At 48.2% G+C, this 22270-nt stretch overlaps 2 protein-coding genes across 2 annotated transcripts in view; both read left to right on the top strand.

Moving 5' to 3' along the window:
* The window catches only part of SF3A1 (splicing factor 3a subunit 1), a 418137-nt gene that overhangs the window by 165388 nt on the left and 230479 nt on the right, over window positions 1–22270 (top strand). The window lies entirely within an intron of this gene.
* Window positions 25–18372, top strand: LOC134410859 (zona pellucida sperm-binding protein 3-like). Its single transcript, XM_063144369.1, has 10 exons — window positions 25–94; window positions 2470–2666; window positions 4161–4273; window positions 5944–6035; window positions 6978–7158; window positions 8670–8778; window positions 11429–11520; window positions 12687–12781; window positions 14541–14672; window positions 18167–18372. The coding sequence occupies exons 1-10, from the start codon at window positions 25–27 to the stop codon at window positions 18370–18372; spliced, it is 1287 nt and encodes a 428-aa protein (XP_063000439.1).

Here is a 22270-nt window from a genome sequence, read left to right as displayed (position 1 = left end):
GCATAGCCAGCTAAGGGTCCCAAGATGATGCGGCTGTGCAGGAGTTTTTTTGTGGTCCTGGCCTGGAGTTTGGCGGTTGCTGCTGCTCAAAGGGGTAACTTGCACACTTTGTCTGGGTTGAAGGTTGAAGCTGGAAGGAAAGGTTGGTCTTTACCTGGTCCTGATTGCTTCTGTTGGAAATGAGGCTTCCTTATCAACTGGGAGAAGATGTGGGCTGTAAATAAGATGCCGTCCTCCCCCTGCCCCTTTGAAAGCTCTGGAAATAGAGGGAGGCGGAGCCCTTTAGGAATCACGGCATTGGAAGGGGACTCTGAGATCCTCAAGACCAGCCTGCCCCAATGGGGTGTCCTCCAGAGAGGTTGGACTGCAACTCCCATAATTCCCAGTCAGAATAGTAAATGGGAGTTGCAGTCTGACACATCTTGAGGGGGCTCCCCATTGGCGAAGGCTGAGCTAGTTCAAATCCTTGCTGATGCAGGAAATTAGCTGCTGGTGGAGGGAGATTGTATATGGTGTTGAAATAGGCAGAAGAAAGGCCATTGTATGGTACTGCGGAGGCATCTGTGATATTTTTTTTTAGGGCTGTGTGTGTGCCCTTCTCTAGAGCAGCCACAAGGAGGCGTTTATAAGCTTTTGCTTCTGTGTTTAACTGAATTATTATTATTATTATTTATTTATTTTATTACATTTATATACCAGCCCACAGCCAAAGCTCTCTGGGCGGTTTACAACAATTAAAAATAGTAAACATTAAAAGTATACAAATTTTTTAAAAAACATAAAAACAGTATAAAAACAACAGTATCCATTTAAAAACAACAATTCTGGGGTCCATTAAAAACAAACGTAACGTTGTTAAATGCTGTTAAAATGCCTGGGAGAAGAGAAAAGTCTTGACCTGGCGCCGAAAAGATAACAACGTTGGTACGTTGATAACCTTGTTGTTATGTCTCAACCAGGACAAACTGTGATCCGTTCTTAACGAGGGTTTGTTGAAACAAGCCACCGTACCAAGGTGGAAGGCAATGTCTGTCTTGCTGCTGTGCCCCAAACAATCCTTGTCCACCCCTTCCTAGTGGGAATGGGTGGGCTGTTGCATGAGGAAATAGCAGTTTTCCTTCAGCAACGGGCTGGAATGGAAGACCTCGGAGGTCCCTTCCAACGCCCTGATTTTGTTCCATAAAGTAAGTGGGCTTGCCTCTTCTCTCCTGTGGGTCTTGCTTCTGTTGTGTTTGCTTTGCAAAGAGCCTTGTGCAGGGGCCATGTTTCTTACTGCCTTCAACTATGTGTGATAGACTAGAGCAGCCTTCCTCAACCTGGGGCGCTCCAGATGTATTGGACTACAACTCCCAGAATGCCCCAGCCAGCTGGCTGGCGCATTCTGGGAGTTGTAGTCCAACACATCTGGAGCGCCCCAGGTTGAGGAAGGCTGGACTAGAGTAAAGACGGTGGGTCTGAAATTGCCCTGAAATCTTCACGGGCTGAGTAAGAGACTTGAACGCAGGTCTTGAACCCATATTCTGCTGCACCGCAATAATGCTAATGCTGCTTCTTGAAGTTGTTTTGCCTCCTGTCGACAATCTCACTATTGCAGTCCCTTTGGGTTTGCATCAGCCTACGCTAGGGGTATTCGCTGCTGGGAAATCTGATTCTTTTCTGGCTCTGCGAAGTTCTGTGGCGCGTGTGATTTGCTTTGCATCCGTGGGCTGGTTCCCTAAACTCTGGGAACTTTTTTTTAGGGGAAGGTTCTGCAATTTGTGCAAATTTCCAGGCATTTTGCGTAAATTGCAGCCGGCCATAGTTTGAGCATATTGCTCAAAAAATTGTGCAAATTGCTGAACTTCCCCCTCCCACCACCCAAATGTATAAAGTTCCCAGAAAATCCATGAACTGGCTCAACTCGCTGCAGATGGGGTCAGGCGCCACAATTGGAAACGAATCGAAGTCTATGGGGCCGAGCTTAGGAAAACCCACTGAACCCGCCTTGTTGTTGTTTATTCGTTCAGTCGCTTCTGACTCTTTGTGACTTCATGGACCAGCCCACGCCAGAGCTTTCTGTCGGCCGTCGCCACCCCTAGCTCCCCCAAGGTCAAGTCTGTCACCTCCAGAATATCATCCATCCATCTTGGCCTTGGTCAGCCCCTCTTCCTTTTGCCTTCCACTTTCCCTAGCATCAGCCTCTTCTCCAGGGTATCCTGTCTTCTCATTATGTGGCCAAAGTACTTCAGTTTTGCCTTTAATACCATTCCCTCAAGTGAGCAGTCTGGCTTTATTTCCTGGAGTATGGACTGGTTTGATCTAAGGCACTCTCAGAATTTTCCTCCAACACCCCAGTTCAAAAGCATCTATCTTCCTTCGCTCAGCTTTCCTTATGGTCCAGCTCTCGCAGCCATAGGTTACTACGGGCCTATCGCCTACCCAAATGGATTTCTCTGACCTCCCCGGACACGTCTCTCCTTCCTCCTTCAGTGCCTGCCACCTCGGTGCTCTATGAATGCAACCGCACCAGCATCCACCTGGCTGTCAAGATGGACCCTTGGGGCACCGGTCTCAGGCTGGATCCGTTGTACCTGTACCTGGGCAGCTGCCCCCCATCCTTCCAGAGCAACGTCCAGGGCCTCTTCCACTTCCAGTACGACTTGAAAGACTGTGGCTTTGCCCGGCTGGTGAGTGTCCCGGGAAGCCGGCGGCCACGCTGGGTTCGAGGCAGGCTGGAGCTGAAAAGCTTGGGCCCGTTGGGGGCGGGCAGAAAATGCACAAAGCAGGAGGCTGCCGAGTTGGCTCTGCTCTGCTAATGCAGGCTGGCGGAGTCCTCGATTCCCAAACAGCGCCTGCGTAGGCAAGACGGTGCCCTCCAGATGTTTTGGACTACAGCTCCAGCCGGTAGGGATCATGGGAGTTGTCAAACAGAACATCTGGACTGCATTGGATTGCTTGCCCCTGCCCTACGACACATGTATGAGAAGTTGCTTGAGTCATGGAGAAATGCAAAGAAGTCTAAATGCATTTGAAAATGGAATTGCTGCTGGGTGTGAGTTTTCCGTCCGAGGGGATGCGGAGAGCCCAGAAAAGCCTATAGTCTCGCAGGGGGCTAAGGGGAGGGGTTCACTGCCAGCTCCGGGTTTTTGAGGACCCTTGGGGTGGACCCCCTCCCTAGCCCTCCTCCCTCAGTGAGTCGACCTTTGTCTCTGGCTGTCCTTGCTCCTCTTCCTTCTCCCTCCTCGTGGCTGCCGCTTGCTTGACAGGCAGAGAAGCAGGGAGCAAGTAGCAATGGCCTCTCCCGCCCTTTCTCACCACCACTATTTTCTGGTCCAGAGCGAAAGCTCGGCGGAGTTCTGCGGTGTGTACAAATTGCTCTGTGTCTGTGAGCTGAGCTGTGGGCTGTTCCCCAAACTCCGGGAACGTTTTTAGGGGAAGCAAATTTTCCAGGCATTTTGCACAAATTACATACAGCCGGGTGAACAAGCAGGCTGCAATGGTGAAAAGGGAGGGCGATACCAGGGGGCCCTTGCCAGGGGCCCCCCTCCTGGAATGTGGACCCTCGGCCACTGCCCAACCATGCCTGTCCTTGACGCAGACCCTGGGGAGGAGGATGTAAGGCTTTTGGCTTCTGACACAGGCAGGTGGTGTGGGAGCACATCCTAGACCCTGGAAGGGACGGCTGTTCTGTGGGGGTTAATCGGGATCTTATTGTTTGCTCTGGAGCAGCAGGCCATACAAAGGCTCGGAGGGGCTTTTTGAATAACGCGCAAGAGCAGACCTGTAGCAATATCCTCAGTACAGCATTGGTGGCCAGGGGCTCTTGTGGCCTGTAAAACATGCTAGTTGGCATGGAGAGATGTTGAGTGTGGAGCACTGAGTGGGTTTGCCTCTTGGTGCTCGTTCCAGACCAGCCTCCTTCAACCTGGTGCCCTCCAGATGGATTTGACTACAGCTCCCATTGTCTCCAGCCATGGGAGCTGTAGCCAAATGCATCTGGTTGAAGAAGATGGACCTGTAGATGGAGTTATCGGTCCACACAGAAGGCAGCCCTGGGTACGATTATTGTAGGAAGGTAGTTAGTGTTGCAGTCACAAATTGAGGAATACGTTAAGGACCCTGAAGTTCCTCTGATTAAGCATTGGCATCTTGAGGTTAACACCCAGATCTGATTCTGACAGACGTCGGGCAGAATGGTTGAGTGCTCCACTCACTTGGTCTACCAGCCTCCAGCTAGCCAAGGCAGACACTACAGCAGCCCCTTCACGGAGAGGATCAACTGTACAGATTCCAAGTAAGCATTGAGTGGGGGCACTGAGAAAGACACTCTGGTGAAGAGGACTGATGGTGGTGGTTGTTTATTTTAAATTTTATTATACAACCCCCGAAAAAGACAAAGACACCATCAGATGGACAGTGAAAAAGTTACCCAACTGTACACACAAAATACTTCCGAAAATTAGAGAACCTTCCCTGTATAAAGCTCAAACCCTTATTCTTCTCAACCTTCTATGAAAGAATTATGTATAGATGGAGATCATTGTTAATACACCAGATCTTTCCGTAAGTTTACATGAGATGTTGGTATACTGAATTCATCAGTAGTCCTATTAGCGCGAGAAATAAACCGATCCTTACACATAACTTACATTTTCCCCAAAAGTGCAACTGACCATAGTTTGTCCCTCCAACGTATAACAGAAAAAGCACTTTGATTTCTCCAGTTTTGTCTGATAATTAATCTTGCTGCTAAACAACAAAAACTGATCAGGTCTTTATGCAATAGCAATTTGTTAGCAGCTGTAAGTAAGGACAAAAGGCCCAGAGAAGGAGAGAGTTCTAGTGATTGAGTGAGTGTTTCAGCGAAAACTTTGCACCAAAACTAGAAGCCTTGAGGGCAGTGCCACCACATATGACTATATGAACCTCTGCTTTCACAGCAGCAACATTTATCTGGGGGCGTTCTTATCAATATTGCTTACTTTGGCAGGAGTTAAATAACGATTCACAAGTTTGAGATTGTGCTCCCTTAATTTAGCAGGCAGAGAATATAGGGGGGGGTGTCTCTTCAACATTCTCTTAAAAACATTGGCTTCTAGAGTAGCACCCAAATCTTTTCCCCAGTCGTCTTTTATACCAAAAGAGAGGAGATACATCCCAGAAATCAAGGTATGATAAATATTTGCAGCTAAACCTTTTAAGCTGGTTTCTGTAATTAGTATCAATTCCTCAAAAGGAAAAGTCTCCCTGATAATAAGATTGATGTTGACAGTATTAGAGCTGTGTGAGAGATCTAGAAGTACTTTAATCTTTTGGAAAACAAGTAGACCTTTTCCTGAAATGTTGCTGTAAGTTTCAATTTCATTGACTAAGGGTGCACTCTTATGTGTGTCCTGCAACTCCCAGCATTCCCTAGGGAATGCTGGGAGTTGCAGGACTTTTTCTGTCTAAACATGCATGGGTTAGCACCCAAAATGTATTGGTCTATTCAAGAAATATTCTCTGGGCAGCTTACAGAGCAAGCCAAGTGACATGCCGGAACTGGAATACACAAACAATACAAATGCAGAAAAATGACTTCCCTCTAATAGAATAATTGCAATAAGAGAATCAGCTGCTCAGATTAGTGTGTGTGTGTGTGTATTCTAAAATGGCAAGAGCCCACGGAGTTGGCTATGGGCAGTCTGTGATGGTTGCTGTGATGTTGCCAAAGGTATCTTTATGCAACCTGTCTAGAACACCCATCATTTGGGGAAAGCTGTCTTAAGAGCGATTGTGAACCTGAAAGTAATATTCTTAAAGCACGATCCCTGTGCATATTGAGTGTTGCAACTCCCAGCATGCCCCAGCCACTGTCCCAAAATGGTTGTGGACCCTAGTCCAGATCAAGATGATTTGCTGCTGCTAATGTCCACGGTTGAGCTTCTATTCTCCAAGGTCTGACTGCCTTCTCCTGTCTTCTAGGGCAGATCACTTGATTCCTGCACGGGTGTCGTCGGTGACTGGCCAGCTGTCTGCTTCCAGTGTGCTGATGTTCTCTGGGAAGCTCATGAATGGTAAGCCGCATCCAGCTGTTGCGTGAAATTGCAGGACACGGAATAACGGGCTCAAGTGACAGGAGGCCAGATTCCAGCTGGGCATCAGGAAAAACTTCCTCACTGTTAGAGCAGTACGACAATGGAACCAATGACCTAGGGAGGTGGTGGGCTCTCCCACCCTAGAGGCATTCCAGATGCATCTGGACAGCCATCCATCAGGGATGCTTTAAGGTGGATTCCTACATTGAGTAGGGGATTGGACTCAATGGCCTTATGAGTCCCTTCCAACTCTACTATTCTATGATTCCCTGCCTGATCCCTTAAGACTTAGGGACGATTAAAACTCTTATTTCCTAAAGACCTGTAAAGAGCGGGGGCTGATGTAAGGTGACTGCAGAGGTGCGGAGCCACCATTGAGAAGGCCCTCTCTCTTGTCCTCACCAGCCTAATTGCTCTTGAGAAGGGCTTCTGCTGATGACCTCAGGGTGAGGGCAGGCTGGTAGGAGAGAAGGCAGTCTTCCAAATAACTTGGCCTGAAACCATTTAAGGCTCTAAAGGTTAAAACCAGCTCTTTAAATTGTGCTCAGAAATGCACTGGCAGCCAGTGCAGCTGGTGCAGCATTGATGTCACATGAGAAGACCTCAGTGTTGAACAGCAGCCTCCACGCCCACTGCAGGCGTGTTGCATTGATGGAACGTGGGCGGCTCCCTTGATGATGTCCTCAAGGAACAGACGTGTCTGTACACGGGGAGGTAACCTTCAGGTACCTCGTTCCAAAACATAAAGGGAATCCAAGTATGCTTAAAACACATTGGACTCCTGACGACTGAAAGGGGTCCATCTCTGAGTGTGTTGCTGAGACTTCTGGGAAAGGCCAGCCCAAGGAAGGATGCTATCTGGCCGGGCTCCCACACCCCATCCGCGCGTGCTCTTATGTGCTGCCTTTTGTGTCTTTGCAGAGGACTTCAGCGCTCCATCTGACTCAAAGGTCTTTCTCCTGGGCTCCCAGATCCACATTGAGTTTGCAGTGCAGAGTTTCTCCCACCAGCCTCTGCGGGTTTTTGTGGATGAATGCACAGCCGCTGCCACCCCGGAGCTGAGCAAATCTCCCAGGAATTACAGCATTATTGCAAACCATGGGTGAATGTGCGCTGGCGGCCGGCGCTTTGTCCTTTGGAGCACAGAACTGGAAGCGTTGCAGCCCATCCAATAGGAACCATTCTTGACTTCTTCTTTTTTCTTTTTTTAAAGATATATCCCAACAGTCTTCCCCAACCTGGTGCCCTCCAGATGTTTCAGACTACAACTTCCAGCAGTCCTGACCATTGGCCATGCTGTCTGAGGTTGGAGGGAGTTAAAAGTACAAGACGTCTTGAAGGCACCGGGTTGAGGAAGGCTGGATTCTAGATGGCCTGTGGGCCACCCTGCCACTTGCATCAAAGAATTCACTCAGTAGTAAAGCTTTTTCCAGGACGTACTCTTGATTTGTTTTTAAATAGAATCTATTCTAAAAGAGTCCAGAGTTTGAATAAAGTGGGCCCTGGGAGGGATGGTGTTGAACATAAGTTACAGGAAGACAGATTCCGGCTGGGCATCAGGAAAAACTTCCTGACTGTTAGAGCAGTATGACAATGGAACCAGTTACCTAGGGAGGTCGTGGGCTCTCCCACACTAGAGGCATTCAAGGGGCAGCTGGACAGTCATCTTTCAGGGATCCTTAAAGGTGGATTTCTGCATTGAGCAGGGGGTTGGACTCGATGGCCTTGTAGGCCCCTTCCAACTCTGCTATTCTATGATTCTATGCACCGTCCAGGTCTCTCTCTGCATGCGGAAATAAAATGTGGGTGGGTAGACCAGGGAAGAACAGCGGAGAGGCAGGCCCTGAGAACATCCGGCTCACTGGAATGATTTGAGGAGGGCGATCCAGTTCCCAGACACGGAATAACGGGCTCAAGTTAAAGGAAGCCAGATTCCAGCTGGACATCAGGAAAAACTTCCTGACTGTTAGAGCAGTACGACAATGGAATCTGTTACCTAGGGAGATTGTGGGCTCTCCCACACTAGAGGCATTCAAGAGGCAGCTGGACAACCATCTGTCGGGGATGCTTTAGGGTGGATTCCTGCATTGAGCAGGGGGTTGGACTCGATGGCCTTGTAGGCCCCTTCCAACTCTGCTCTTCTATGATTCTATGTTCACTGTTTTTAACTTTTGTAAATCACCCAGGGAGCTTCGGCTATGGGGCGGTATATAAATGTAATAAATAAATTAATTAATAAAGTAAGACTGATCTTGAACTGGAACAAGAAGTCCACCCACATTGTGAAAAGGATGAGTATTTTCCTTTTCCTTCAAGGAGCTTCGGCTGCATCTGTGGCAGAATTAGGATGGGCAGGAAGCAGATGCCAAGGCAGCCAATTGTGTGGGGTGAGGAGGATGTCAGGGTGTGGCTAGCCTCCCTCCCCCACCCTCCACCCCCATCATATAGGAGGAGGGCAATCCTGCTTTGCACCCTGTGCCAGGATCAAGTTCTTCGCCTTTGCACAAACTATGGATTAAATGCCTGCAAGGTTGTGCCATCTCTCATGTGCTCTAGTAGATGCATTTTATCCTTTGGCTCTGATGTGCTTTTATTCCTTGGATTTGGGGATAGGTGTATTGTGGACGGCAAGGTTGCAAATTCCCGGTTCCTCCATAGAAAGTCTCCTGAAGTGATCCATCTCTCTCTGCAGGCTTTTGAATTCGTGGGGGGAGACACTGATGTAAGTAACTGAACTAATAGGAATTGCGTCATCTTTTCCTATGTTGAAATAGCTTTACATCTTACATAACTATATAATTCTCTGATGTACTTTATTTGACCACCTTCCTAGCTTCTGAGACTCTTTAGCAGGCAGGCAGTTAAAACTTGAGGACATAAGAGCCATGCTGGATCAGACCAAGGGTCCATCTAGTCCAGCACTCTGTTCACACAGTGGTCAACTAGCTGTCGATCAGGGACCAACAGCACCCTCACACCCATGTTCCCCAGCAACTGGTGCATACAGGCTTCCTGCCTCAGATTACTGGAGGTAGTACATAACCATCAGGGCTAGTAGCCATTGATACTCTTCTCCAGGAATTTATCCAACCAACCCCCTTTTAAAGCCATCCATCCAAATTGGTGGCCATCACTACATCATGTGGTAGTGAATTCCATAATTCAACTAGGCGCTGTGTGAAGAAGTCCTTCCTTTTATTTGTCCTGCATCTCCACCAATCAACTTCATGGGATGATCCCAGGTTCTAGTATTTTGAGAGAGGGAGAAAAATGTCTCCCTATCCACATCCTCTACACCAGCTTTCCTCAACCTGGGGCACTCCAGATGTGATGGACTGCATCTCCCAGAATGCCCCAGCCAGCTGGGGCATTCTGGGAGTTGTAGTCCAACACATCTGGAGCATCCCAGGTTGAAGAAGGCTGCTCTACACCATGCATAATTTTGTACACCTCTATCATGTCTCCCCTTAGCCTCCTCCTTTCCAAACTAAACAATCCCAGCTGTTGTAACCTTCCCTCTTAGGGGAGATGCTCCAGCCCCTTAATCATTTTTAGTTTCCCTTTTCTGTCCTTTCCCCAGCTCTATAATATCCTTTTCTAGGTATGGTGACCAGAACTGTACACAGTATTCTAAGTGTGGTCACACCATAGAGTTGTATAAAGACAAGTACGATAGTGGCAGTTTTATTCTCAATTCCTTTTCTTATAATGTCTAACATGGAGTTTGCCTTCTTTACAGCACCCACACGCTGGGTAGACATTTTCAGCGAGCTGTCCACCACAATCCTAAGATCTCTTTCTTGTTAGTCACTGCCAGTTCAGATCCCATTGGGTTATACTTGAAGCTGGGTTTCTTTGCCCCAACGTGCATCACCTTACACTTGCTTACATTGAACTGCATCTGCCATTTGGATGCCTGCTCTCCCACCTTGGAGAGATCCCTTTGGAGCTCTTCACAATCCCTTTGTGTTTTAACAACCTTAAATAATTTGGTGTCATCGGCAAACTTGGCCACTTCACTGCTCACTCCTAATTCCAGATCATTTAACAAGTTGAAAAGAATTGGTCCCAATCCCAATTGGACCCCACTATTTACTCCCCTCCATCGGGAGAATTGACCATTTATTCCTACACTCTGTTTTCTGTTCTCTAACCAGTTACTGATCCGTAAGAGGACCTCTCCACTTATTCCATGACTGCTAAGTTTGTTCAGGAGTCTTTGGTGGGAGACTTTATCAAAAGCCTTTTGGAACTCCAAGTAAACCATATCCACCGGATCACCCCTGTCTACATGTCTGTTGACACTCTCAAAGAATTCTAGAAGATTAGTGAGACAGGACTTGCCTTTGTGGAAGCTGTGTTGAGTCTTCTTCAGCAGGACCTGCCCTTCTATACGCTTACGAATTTTGTCTTTAATAATGCTTTCAACCAAAATACCTGGAACGGATGTCAAGCTAACCGGCCTGTAATTTCCTGGATCTCACCTGGATCCCTTTTTTAAAAATTGGTGTAACGTTGGCCCTCTTCCAGCCCTCTGGTACAGAGGCTGAGGTTAGGGACATGTTGCATAATTCGTTAGAAGATCTGCAATTTGAGTTCTTTGAGAACTCTAAGATGGATATCATCTGGGCCTGGTGATTTATTTGCTTTATTGTCAATAAGGTTGAGAACTTCATCTTTTGTCACCACTATTTGCTTCAGTTCCTCAGACTCCCTTCCTGTAAACATCAGTTCAGGCACAGGCAGCTGTCCTGTATCCTCTGCAGTGAAGACCGATGCAAAGAATTCATTCAGCTTCTCTGCAATCTCCCTATCCTCCTTTAGTACTCCCTTAACTCCATTGTCATGCAACTGTCCAACTGTTTTCCTATCTGGTTTCCTGCTTCTGATATATTTAAAGTATTATTTATTGTTGGCCTTGCTTAATCCATGATGGGAGTTATAGGCCAAAACATCTGGAGGGTCACAAATTGCCCACCCTAGTGTATAGGTGTATTGCCCAATCAGGGCAGCTATACTGTTAATGGGCTCTGGTGAATAGGATCATATTATGCCAGTACTTTGCCATCCACAGTGGCTACCAGTCTGCTTCTAGGCTCTCCCATACTTACCTGCACTTCTCTAGGAGACCCTGTCAGGTGGTGCTCCATCTGTGGAATGCCCTTACCAGAGACTCTCACCTGGCATATATATATTCAAGCAGATCCCGCAGGTTTGAAGTCCTCCCACCCATACAAAAGCACATGACTTCAGTAGTGATGCATGCATCCAAAATGTAGCACTCCAAATTAAAAAAAAGGGGGAGGGAGAAAAAACACACAAAAGCTCCTGTAATAGCTAATTTTGGCTTTGCTGTGGTCTCCCTGTTCCAGGTCTACCTTCACTGCCGACTTCTAGCCTGGGATCCAAAACTCCTCACTGACCCTATGAGGAAGGCCTGTTCCTTCCGCAGAGACTCCAACAGGTAAGGGATTGTGGGGAATCACTTTTTCGCACGAGGGATCAAATGAGCAACGGCTCCTGGCTAGCAGGATGTAAAGGACCAATATGGAGAGGCTCGATCTGTGAGACCTGGGGCCAATGACAGAATTGACATAGGTATCCTCAAATGAGGAGGCTTTTAAAAAGGCTCAGTGATGTGCCCCTGTCTGGGCTGCAAGTAGTAGAGGATTTCCTATGTCATTTGGACAAGATGAACTTTTGAGACCCTTCTACACCTGCTCCATCTATTTTCATTCCATATTCCGCAATCCTTCCAGTCGTGCACAGGGCAGCTAACTTAAAATACCCCAAAAAAACCTTGAAACTACAAACATCCTTAAAATTATAATACATTAAAATACAATAGAGGAGTGGAAACTCCTGCTAGGCCTGCACCTGAACTGCTTCCTGCTTCTCTTCTGCATTTGAAATGAGCTGAATTACATGACCACGTGGCCTGTAATTTAAATCCTCCCCACTCATATAGTTGAATGGAAGCAGCGCCCTCTGGTGGTTGTTTTATAGCGCAACTTTCAGAAGAATCAGGTTTTCCTACGTTTATTTTTAAACGGATTAAATGGGGAAAGGAGTGGGAGATGCACAGGAGGGTCACGTCATCATCAAAATGACCTGTGAACTTCCGTTGAGTGGCCAGTCAGGAGCGTGCTGTACATCGCTCATTTTGAAGAAGCCCATGGACGTTTTGTTGTTGTTTGTGAGGACAAATGTGTAATTAAGCATTTGGGCGCATATTTTGGTACTTGGCTTCATGGTCAAATCATCTCCTAGTTGAAAACTGTAGATTTAAAAGAGCGGTTTTGTGTTTGAGAGTTCAGAACCCTTCTCTGTCATGTACAAGTTACTTGTCTTTTAGCCTCACCACTTTGCTTTCTGTGAAATGGGTGATTTGTGACTGGCCACAGCCACCACGGGAAGCCATTTTGTGAACTGGCAAGTCCCTCTCATGGCAGCCATTTTGTGAGAGCATCCACAATGCTCTCAATATTCCAAATGCACCCACCGGCCCCAAAAGTTGGGGACTCACACTATCACCTTTCACTGTAGCGTCGCATGAATGATTCCCAAAATGCACTTGAACACTTGATGGTGTACCTAGATTTCAAAGCTGATAGCCTTTTACTCCTACAGATGGGAGCTCGTAGATGATTCCTCCAGTTCTGTGTGCAGCTGCTGTGATTCCGTGTGCCAAGCACCTGGGTCTCGTCACAAGAGAGAATCCGAAGGTAGTTATCTCTTTGATTCAGGAACAGATCCCTGGAAATGGTCATGACAGAAATGGAATTGGTCTTTCCCTGACCTGTATCTATTTTGTACCAAAAGCCCCCAGGTCCTCATTCCCAGCAAAGCCCAATTCTTCACTTGGAGTAAGCGATGTGAGCTTGGGTAGGTCTGCATCATTCCGCTTCTGAAACTAGAAATTGTCTCGTAGAAGGAGAAGACTGCAGGGCCATTGTAGGTGCAGAGTTTATTTTTATTTTTTTTAATTTATATTTATATACTGCTCCCCACTGAACATTTCGGAGCAGTGTGCAAGATAAAATGAAAATAAAAACAGAATAAAACAGTTAAAACAAATTTTAAAAGAAGCAAATACAGAGATTCAAGGCTGCATATTAAGGGAAGGCTTCCTGGAATAAAGATGTCTTCAGGAGGCGCCGAAAGGAGTACAAGGTTGGAGCCTGCCTGACCTCCAGAGGCAGGGAGTTCCACAGGAGGGGAGCCATCACGCTGAAGGCTCTTCCCCTGGTGGGCTCCAATCGGAGGATGGGTCTAGGTGGAACCACCAGGAGCAGACCCTTGAATGACCCCAGTGACTGGGCAGGTTGGTAGGGGAGAAGGCGCTCTCTCAGGTATCCTGGTCCCACGTGGTTTAGGGCTTTGTACACAAGTACAAGAACCTTCAACCTGGCCCGGTAGCGAATAGGCAGCCAGTGCAGTTCCCTCAGCAGAGGAGTTCCATGCTGGAAAGGGGCAGCTCCAGACAACAGCCGAGCTGCAGCGTTCTGCACTAGCTCCTGTTTCCGGAACAGCTTCAAAGGCAGCCCCACGTAGAGCGTGTTGCAGCAATCCAATCTTGAGGTTACCAATGCCTGTACCACCGTGGCCAAGCTATCCCTGTCCAGGAGAGGCCGTAGTTGGCAAACCAACCGAAGATGGTAAAAGGCACTCCGAGCCGTGGCGGCCACTTGAGCCTCCAGCGACAGAGATGGGTCTAAGAGTACCCCCAAACTACGAACCTGATCTTTCAGAGTTATACTGGGTCAGGCTATTTATCCGTCTAGCCAGGGCCGGCCCTACCATTAAGCAGGGTGAGGCAGTGACCTCAGGTGGCAGATGCTGGGAGGCAGCAGCAAGGGGTTCAAGGCGAAAGCTGAGTCTCCTGCAGCCTACTCTGGCAGTTAGTCTGCTGCCTTCAGGGTCAGTGAAGAACGTTGTCCCATCATTAGTGTTGAAAGCAAATTCATCTGCCAGTCCAGTCAGCTTTTGTACATGGAGTGGGAGGGGGCACCATCTTGTCCTTTGCCTCAGGCAGCAAAATATCTCGTGCTGGCCCTGCACCTAGCCCAGTATTGTATCTGGCTGCTAGCGGCTTGCCAAGGCTTCAAGCAGAGAAGGGACTTTCTCACTTGCTACCAGATTCTTCTGACCTGGAGGCACTGGGGATTCAATCTGGCCACTTTTGCAGGCATTGCAAGGGCTCTACCACTGTGATATAGCCCCTCCCTAGAGCGTTTCTTTCTAATTAATAAGGTCCAGTAAGGTTATTTTCATAAAACAAGTCTCAAGGTGGACCGAAGGTTCCCCACTCGCTTAGCAAAATCCTACAAATGTCCATGGAAGTGCGTGTATCCTGTACCTCTCCTAAAAATAAATGTCACGAGTCCTGTGACTGGGATGCAGTACGATGGAGGCAGGTGGGCGCTCTTCTTTTTTTAAAAAAAATAAAAAATCTGAGGAAATGATCCTCTTGCTCCATTCCAGGTTCTTCAATGGAAGTTGGTCCACTGCAGTCTAATGTGATAGTTAATCGCCTGACGATTCAGAGGTCGGCTCAAAATGCCGGCCGCTACGAGTGGGACGCGAAAAGTTCCTTTGCTGTCAGAAGCCACACAGGTAAGATCAGTAAAGGCCAAGCGACGCTGGCTGGGAAGTCTTTGCATCTAAGGTGCCAGTTTTAAAATGCAATTGCACCAGCTGGTGTGTGAGTGTGTGTGTGTGTGTGTGTGTGTGTGTGTGTGCGTGTGTGTGTGTGCGCTGACAACCAATGGGATCAAAGGTGTGTGCAGCGGGGGTGGGGGGGAGCCAAGCTTTCATCCCCTGGGGGAAAGACCCTCTTAACATGGTATTTGCTGGTGTGTGTTTGTGCATGGGGGAGATTTGCCAATGGCAAAAACCAGCCTGTTTGGTTGCTGTGCTTGTCAGGGGAAACCCTCCTGGTGTTATCCAAGAGTTCAAGGATCTGATCCATCACGTTTTGGAACAGAGCTTTTAGTGTCACAGCACTAGGAGGACCATATGGAAAGGACAGGGGTTCCTGTATCTTTAACAGTTGCATAGAAAAGAGAATTTCAGCAGGGGTCATTGCATGCATGCAGCACCTGGTGAAATCCCCTCTTCATCACAACAGTTAAAGCTGCAGGTGCTATACTGGAGTGACCAGATACAAAAGGGGACAGTTTTCTATACTGATGCACAGCTAATACGAAGATGTATTTACATTTAATGGATTGTTGAACCAGCTCAAAGGCCGATAGTTATCAAGCTACCTTAAAAAAAAAAACCAAACCAGCAAAAACTGGTAGACAGCTTTTAAAAAGAAGGGGATTGTACATACTTGCTTCAGAGTAAACATGGTTAGAATTGGAAGGGGGGCAGGATGCTGGAGGGTCACTGAGTCAGTATTTGGGAATTGGTATCCCACAGAATCCAAAACTATGGGCCAAAACAGACATTACTTTATCTGCACCTAGCAGCTCTGTCTTTTTCTTTTCTTTTTCATTTTCAATCAAGAGTAGGTGCATTGCGTCCAATCCAGGTCTTAAAAGCCCCCCGCCGCCAGCCATGCTAAATTTGTAATCTCATTCTGTTTTGGAGTTATGAAATATGTTAAAAATAAAGCAACTCCAATTTTGCAGTATTTATTTGTTCTATGGAAGCCTCATGTGGCGTAGAGCGGTAAAGCAGCAGTTTCTGCAGCTGAAACTCTCCCCGCGGCCTGTGTTCGATCCCAGCGGAAGCTGGTTTCAGGCAGCCGGCTTAGGTCAACTCAGCCTTCCATCCTCCCGAGGTCGGTAAAATGAGTACCCAGCTAGCTGGGGGAAAGGGAATCACGGCCGGGGAAGGCAACGGCAAACCACCCCGCTATAAGGCTTGCCAAGAAAACGTCAGCGAAAGCTGGCGTCCCTCCAAGAGTCAGTAATGACTCCGTGCTTGCACGAGAGGTTCCTTTCCTTTTTCCATTTGTTCTATATTTGATTTTTCATGCTGGCTGTTCTGATGGGAACTGTAGTCCCAACCCATCTGGAGGTTGCCGGGTAGAGGAAGGCTGCCTTAAAGACTCAAACATCTATCTGTCATGCCTGGAATTGTACTAATTTCCAGAAAGGAGCCCTGTTAAGTCTATTGCAGCAAAATCAGCCAAGAGTCTTGTGACATCTCTTACCTAGGCTACTACTAAATTAGACTGACATCAGCCCTTCTGGGGTTTGGGCACCTATTGAAAACATACCTTTTCCCAGGAAGGTAATCGCGTCCTCTTTATGAAGATTTGTTTTTGTAAGGCACTTAGAAATGGGGATAGTCGATTGAGCGATTTTAGTCACCGACGAGAATCTCCAAACACCACACTGAAGTTTGGATAGCTTTCCCCCCCCCCCCCCTCGTGCTCAATCGTGCCCCATTTCCATTTCATTGGAAGGGAAAACTACGCTGTTCAAACAGGGAAATGCACATTTATTTTTAAAAAGTGCACTCAAGAGTAAAGCATGAAAATGCAAGTATTTTGGGTGCGGAAATGTGCATTTTTAAAAACATGAATGCAAGTTCAGAAAGTTGTGATATTTTCCTGGAAAAGATGTTCTTCCTTGCGTTCGCATTTGGGACTGCGAACGGAATGTGTTCACATCATTTGCGACTATGAATGAATGTTTTGTTTAATTCTAGTTTTAATTAATGAATTAAATACTAGCTCCAGAAGAGGGATTTTACTCAGCAAAGGATTGAGTGCCCCCTCCTCACCTTCTTTGATTCCACTCATAAATTTGTCCATTCCCACCCCAGCTGATGCATGTTAGTACTTGCATTTGAGATGCAAAGACTCATTCGTGTGTACTTTTGGCTCTAATAGTTTTGGGCTCAGGGGAGGGCTTCTTGAGCTCCGCCTTCCCCAATCTGCTGCCCTCCACATGTCTTGGACTACAACTCCCAGAATCCATCAGCTATGTTGGATGGGTGGTTCTGAGAGTTGTAGGCCAACCCACTTGGAGAGCACCAGGTTGGGGAAGGCTGTTTGAGGTCCTCAACTCCACAACAAGGAGACGGGCACTGGGGATGGTCTACAAATGGCTTATACTTGTGGGTCGGAGGCCCACAGCCTCTCTCCCTCCCTCTGCAGTCCCCCCACCAAGGCCCGTGCTCTCCTCCTGCCCATCAGCACAACTGATTAATGCTGCAGGATTGGTGGATGCTGTAGCATCCTTAAGGGATGTGAAGCAGAGTGCATTGGGCATCCATTGGGCCCAGCCAGGCTCCTGATGGTAAGAACGTAAGAAGTGCCATGCTGGATCAGACCAAGAGTCCATCTAGTCCAGCACTCCGTTCACACAGTGGCCAAGCAGCCATTGGCCAGGGATGAACAAGCAGGATATGGTACAACAGCACCCTCCTGCCCATGTTCCCCAGCAACTGGTGCACACAGGCTTACTGCCTTGAATACTGGAAATAGCACCCAACCATCAGGGCTAGCACCCATGGAAAGCCTTCGGGTCGAGGAATTTATCCAACCTCCTTTTAAAGCCATCCTGTGGTAGTGAGCTCCATAGTTTAACTACGCACTGTGTGAAGAAGTCGTTCCTTTTATATGTCCTGGATCTCCCACCAAACAGCTTCATGGAATGTGACCCCATTGGGTTCTAGTACTTTGAGAGAGGGCGTTTGCTTTGGGAGACTGCCCATGCTTCAGTTTCGCTCTAGAGCTCAGGCATTTTGCAATCAGCGTGATCTCGGGCAAATCCGAGGGACACCTTGTTTCGCAGCACCTGCCCTCCCATTGGCGCTGTAGGATCTGAAGCCCTTGGGGGAAAGACAGATGCCCACAAGTGGCCTGAAGCAGGAAGGACGGTGGGCAAGGCAGGGAGGGAAGCCACTCAGCAGCTGAGCTCTGCCCCTCCTATTCCAGCCTTGTGCATAGCGTGGTTCCAGGCAAGGCTTTTATGGCAGCATCACCTTTCCTCATTCGCAGTGTTCTATGGGGGTCCAGAGGTTGCCTTCCGCTTGGAATCAGGGGTGCACCTGGGGCTGGAGGTTGGAAACCCACCCACCCCAATATGGCCACCCAGAGGGTGGCAGACGCTGAGGCTGAGCGCTTCTCTCTCTCTCTCTTCTGGCAGGCAGGAAGCAAAACATGATGCCGCCGGCCGTGGGCGCACTGCTGCTGGAAGTGTTGGTGATTGCCGCGCTGTCGTTTGGCTTCTGCTTCTACAACGGCTATCAGAAGCGGCTCTGCTGCCGCAGCAGGGAGACTGAGGACCCAGTGGCCCGGGGGCTGGTGAAGGCGGAGCACGATTGTGGATGTATTGATGCTGAGATGGACTAAGCTGAATAAAAACGATCCGTAATGGATGTGTGCGTGGCGTCTTTGGGGGTGGCGGGGGCTGGAGTAGCTGGCTATAGGAAGGCAAAGAGCCTTATTGGGCTCAAAGCTTGGCCGGACCCTGCAACCCGGGGCTGACGTCACAGGTTGGCATTGGCCAGGTGTGCCATAACAGACTTTTACACTAGGCTTGTCGTATATCCTCTTCTCAGGCCAAGCCCCACCACTGGAAAACCCGAAGGAGGGTTAATAAAGACTTTTCTTCTAGCTATGAGGGAAACAGGTTTAATTCAGGATCTGCTCTAAATATACTGTGGGTATAATCTGGGGTGGGTGTTAAGGCAGGTAAATAATGCCAAGCTGACACGTGTAATAAATAAATAAATAAATAAATATTTGGTAGCTAACAAAGTAAGTTTGTTATTGAAAAACTTTAAGCAGGATTGAAAGTATTTTTTATTTAATCTAAACTCTCTACACCAGTGGTTCCCAATTAGCTAAGTACTGCGGACCCCTTGTTTTTCAAATGCCATTCATGGACCCCCTACTTCTGAAAATTTTGTTATCTCTACGGTAGTTACCTGTGTGAAGCAATTTTTGGGAGAAAATAAGAGGTAGCCCCTAATAAGCAAAGGATTTTAGGTATAATTAACAGACCATAAAATTTGTGGTATTTGTGATATTATCACACACAAAATGACAATGATTTAGTTAGGAATATAAAGACAAATTTAATTTTACTAATGTCTAGTTTACAATTGAACAAATTATGGCATGTCTAGCAGTTACTAAACCTAAATGTGATGGGAGAAATCATGCCTCTTTTTGTCTCAAACAATCCCTTCCACATCCGGTTCAATGTTTCCTACTTTTACTCTCAAATCTGGATCAACATCAAGCCGATTTCTAGGCTTGATCTTCACATAACAAAATGTCGCAAATGTTTGTTCACAAAGATATGTGGAACAAAAGGGAACTAGATGTTTCAAACCTTCTTCACCTAACTCCTTATAATCAGGAAAAACCGTCACCCAGAATTGGTCCAGTCTATATTCTTTGAAAAATGATTTCAATGAACCATCACAAGTCACGTCAACAAGTGTATCTTGCTCTTCCGCCGACAGAGTTGTTAGTTGTACATCACGACGTTCAAAAGGATTCCTTCTCTGTGAGTTTTCAGGATCAGGTGCGGGGAAGTAATCTCTGAAGCTAGTCGCTAAATCACGCAGGTGCTTTCGCGCATGACGTCACCGTCGAAGCAAACGGAGCGTGGGAGACGGCGTATTTTCTTTTATTAAAATGTGGACCTCACAGAGCTAATATGTGAATGGTGCCGAGGACTCTCTGGGTGGGTTACGTGGACCCTCTGGGGTCTGCGGACCTCCAGTTGGGAACCACTGCTCTACACACTATCCACCTCACTCTCTTTACACCAGTCCTAAATCCCTAGAATCTACTCTTCTTATACAAATAAACAACTCCCCTCACACGCACCCCTCACAAACTCCCGACACTCTCCTTATATACTCCTCTTTCCCCCACACCTATTACATCACAATCCACACCCACTCCGTTCTAACCTTCCCTGCTTTCCAGACATAGTAAGCCAGACATATACAACATAATCAATTGTGGGGTAACGGCACACCAGGCACCTGCCGAGGGTCCACTGCCCATTGGGGGGGACCCATTGACCCGAGAGCCCCATGGAGTTGCTCGACCTCTGCTCTGTGGCACGCTGCTCGTTCGCCCACCTTGCACAAGCAACGGCGGAGACAAGAGGGAAATAAGAGCAGGAGATGATGCTGATGCTGACTTGCTCCCTGGCGCTCTCTCTGCCAAACCAGCAAGACGGGGCAATGAGGAGGCATGAGAACGGCTGCTGACCATAGCTGTGAGGAGGGAGACTCACTGAGGGAGGGGCGCAAGAGAGGCGGCCTTGCCCAAGGGCCCTCAAAATCCTGGAGCTGGCACTGGGGGACCAGGGGCAGAGCCTAAACGGACTCTTTGCCCTGTGGCAGCTGCGAATCGGCGCTGCGACACTCCTGTTCCCTCAGCCCGGCTGGAAGGCGACTTGAATTGGGATTTTCTGTTTCCAGCTGAGCTTAAAAGCTCAGGGCCGGGCCTAGGATGAGGGCCTCCAGTGCTCCCCGTTAGCCAAAAATGCCAGGAACTTTTCCCTAGGAGACAGCCAAACTCTCCTAAAGAACCACAGAGTCTTCTGGTCAGGTACAACACTCCTTTATTCTGAGTTACGTTCAGCTAATCGGGTGTCTCCTTCTAGCTATGCGCCAGGAAAGGAGATCGCACCATTGGTTATTTTGTAGCTCCTTATATAGTAGGGCACAAACAACTTACATACGTTGTGGGTTTGTGTCAGTACATTTCAGCAAAAGCGGGATATAGAACCACTTTGAGCTGCCTTTATGCTTAGCTCATGGGTGGGGGGTGGGGGCGGTAAATGTCAGCTTAGCACCTGCTAGCCAAAGGTTACAGAACAGGAACTTGCTTTCCAAACAAAAAGTTACACAGCACGGGGACTTTCCAGCCGAAAGGTTACAGTACAAAGACAGAGGCCAGACCTACACGTCATTGCGAAGGCACTTCCGTGCGCCTTTTTTAAAGACGTACCTAAAAGAAGCGACTCTTCCTTTACTGTGTGTACTGTGAACTAGGCAGCGCCGCCTGCGGAAGAATCTCTACCCCATTCAAAGATGCCGCTTGGGCCGCTTCCCCCTCACGTGTTCTTCCATTCGAATAATCCCCCCTCCCACCCAGTGGCTCTTCTGGCACGTCCCGCCGCCGCCGGCTCCTCCTGCAAAACACTTTTCTCCCTCGGTGTGTTTGTATTTGCGTTTGAGTGCGCGCGGCGGATGAGTTCAGCTCCTGCCTCTCGCTCTCCCCCACGGTGTCATCTCCCCGGGACTCTCTTTGGTGTGTGCTCGCACACGCGCACGCAAATACAAACACACCGAGGGAGAAAAGTGTTTGGCAGGAGGAGCCGCCGCCGCCGGGACAAGCCAGAAGAGCCGCCGGGTGGGAGGGGGGATTATTCGAATGGAAGAACACGCGAGGGGGAAGCGGCCCGAGCAGCGTCTTTGAATGGGGTAGAGATTCTTCCACAGGCAGCGCTGCCTAGCTCACAGTACACACAGTAAAGAAAGAGGCGCTTCTTTTAGGTTGCGTCTTTAGAAAAGGCGCACAGAAGCGCCTTCGCAACGATGTGTAGATCTGGCCTGAGTGTCGTCGTCCCCACTAGGCTTGCGCCCCAAGTAATGACTCTGAAGGTTCCACAACAGTATTCTTTATTCATACACGCATGAGAGAATACTGAGGAGCCACGCAGGTTCCAAGGCCTACACATGCAGAATAGAAAAGGTGCCCCACCTTTGGGAATATGCTGTTAAAGTACAATATATATATATTTTTACTAGCAAGGCCACCTGATGATTATGAAATGCATTTGTATAAGAAGAAGCCTATGGTGCCACAGCGAGTCACCTCAGCAGCAGCATGTACTGAGGGGCTGTGAGCCAGGGCCTGCCTGCCTCCTTGTAATGGGATAAATGCTCAACGGGTTTGCATAAAGGATTTCCACCTTAACTGCACTGGTACTCTGACGTGCCCCTATAGTCGGTTGAATGTTGAAGTATCTGTCCAACCCTGCTGCAAAAACTCTCAGGGGAATGTACAATAAAAGGGAGAACGAGATCAAATGCTAGCCTACTAGCCCTTGGTAGTAGCATCTCGTGGATCCACAGTGCTCGGGATCCAGAGGCCTGGCTGTCCTGGCGCTAGCGTGGCTGTGCCTGCCCGTCTGCCACGCCCAGGGCGTGCTGATGCTTAGGTGGGGAAGCAACAGCAAGAGCGCAGGGCAGACAGAGCCCCCTGGCCCACCACC

Source organism: Elgaria multicarinata, chromosome 18 (genome assembly GCF_023053635.1).
Source record: "Elgaria multicarinata webbii isolate HBS135686 ecotype San Diego chromosome 18, rElgMul1.1.pri, whole genome shotgun sequence".
Taxonomy (NCBI): Eukaryota; Metazoa; Chordata; class Lepidosauria; order Squamata; family Anguidae; genus Elgaria; species Elgaria multicarinata.
Note: the sequence above shows the minus strand (reverse complement) of the source record. Positions and strands in the feature narration are given on the sequence as shown.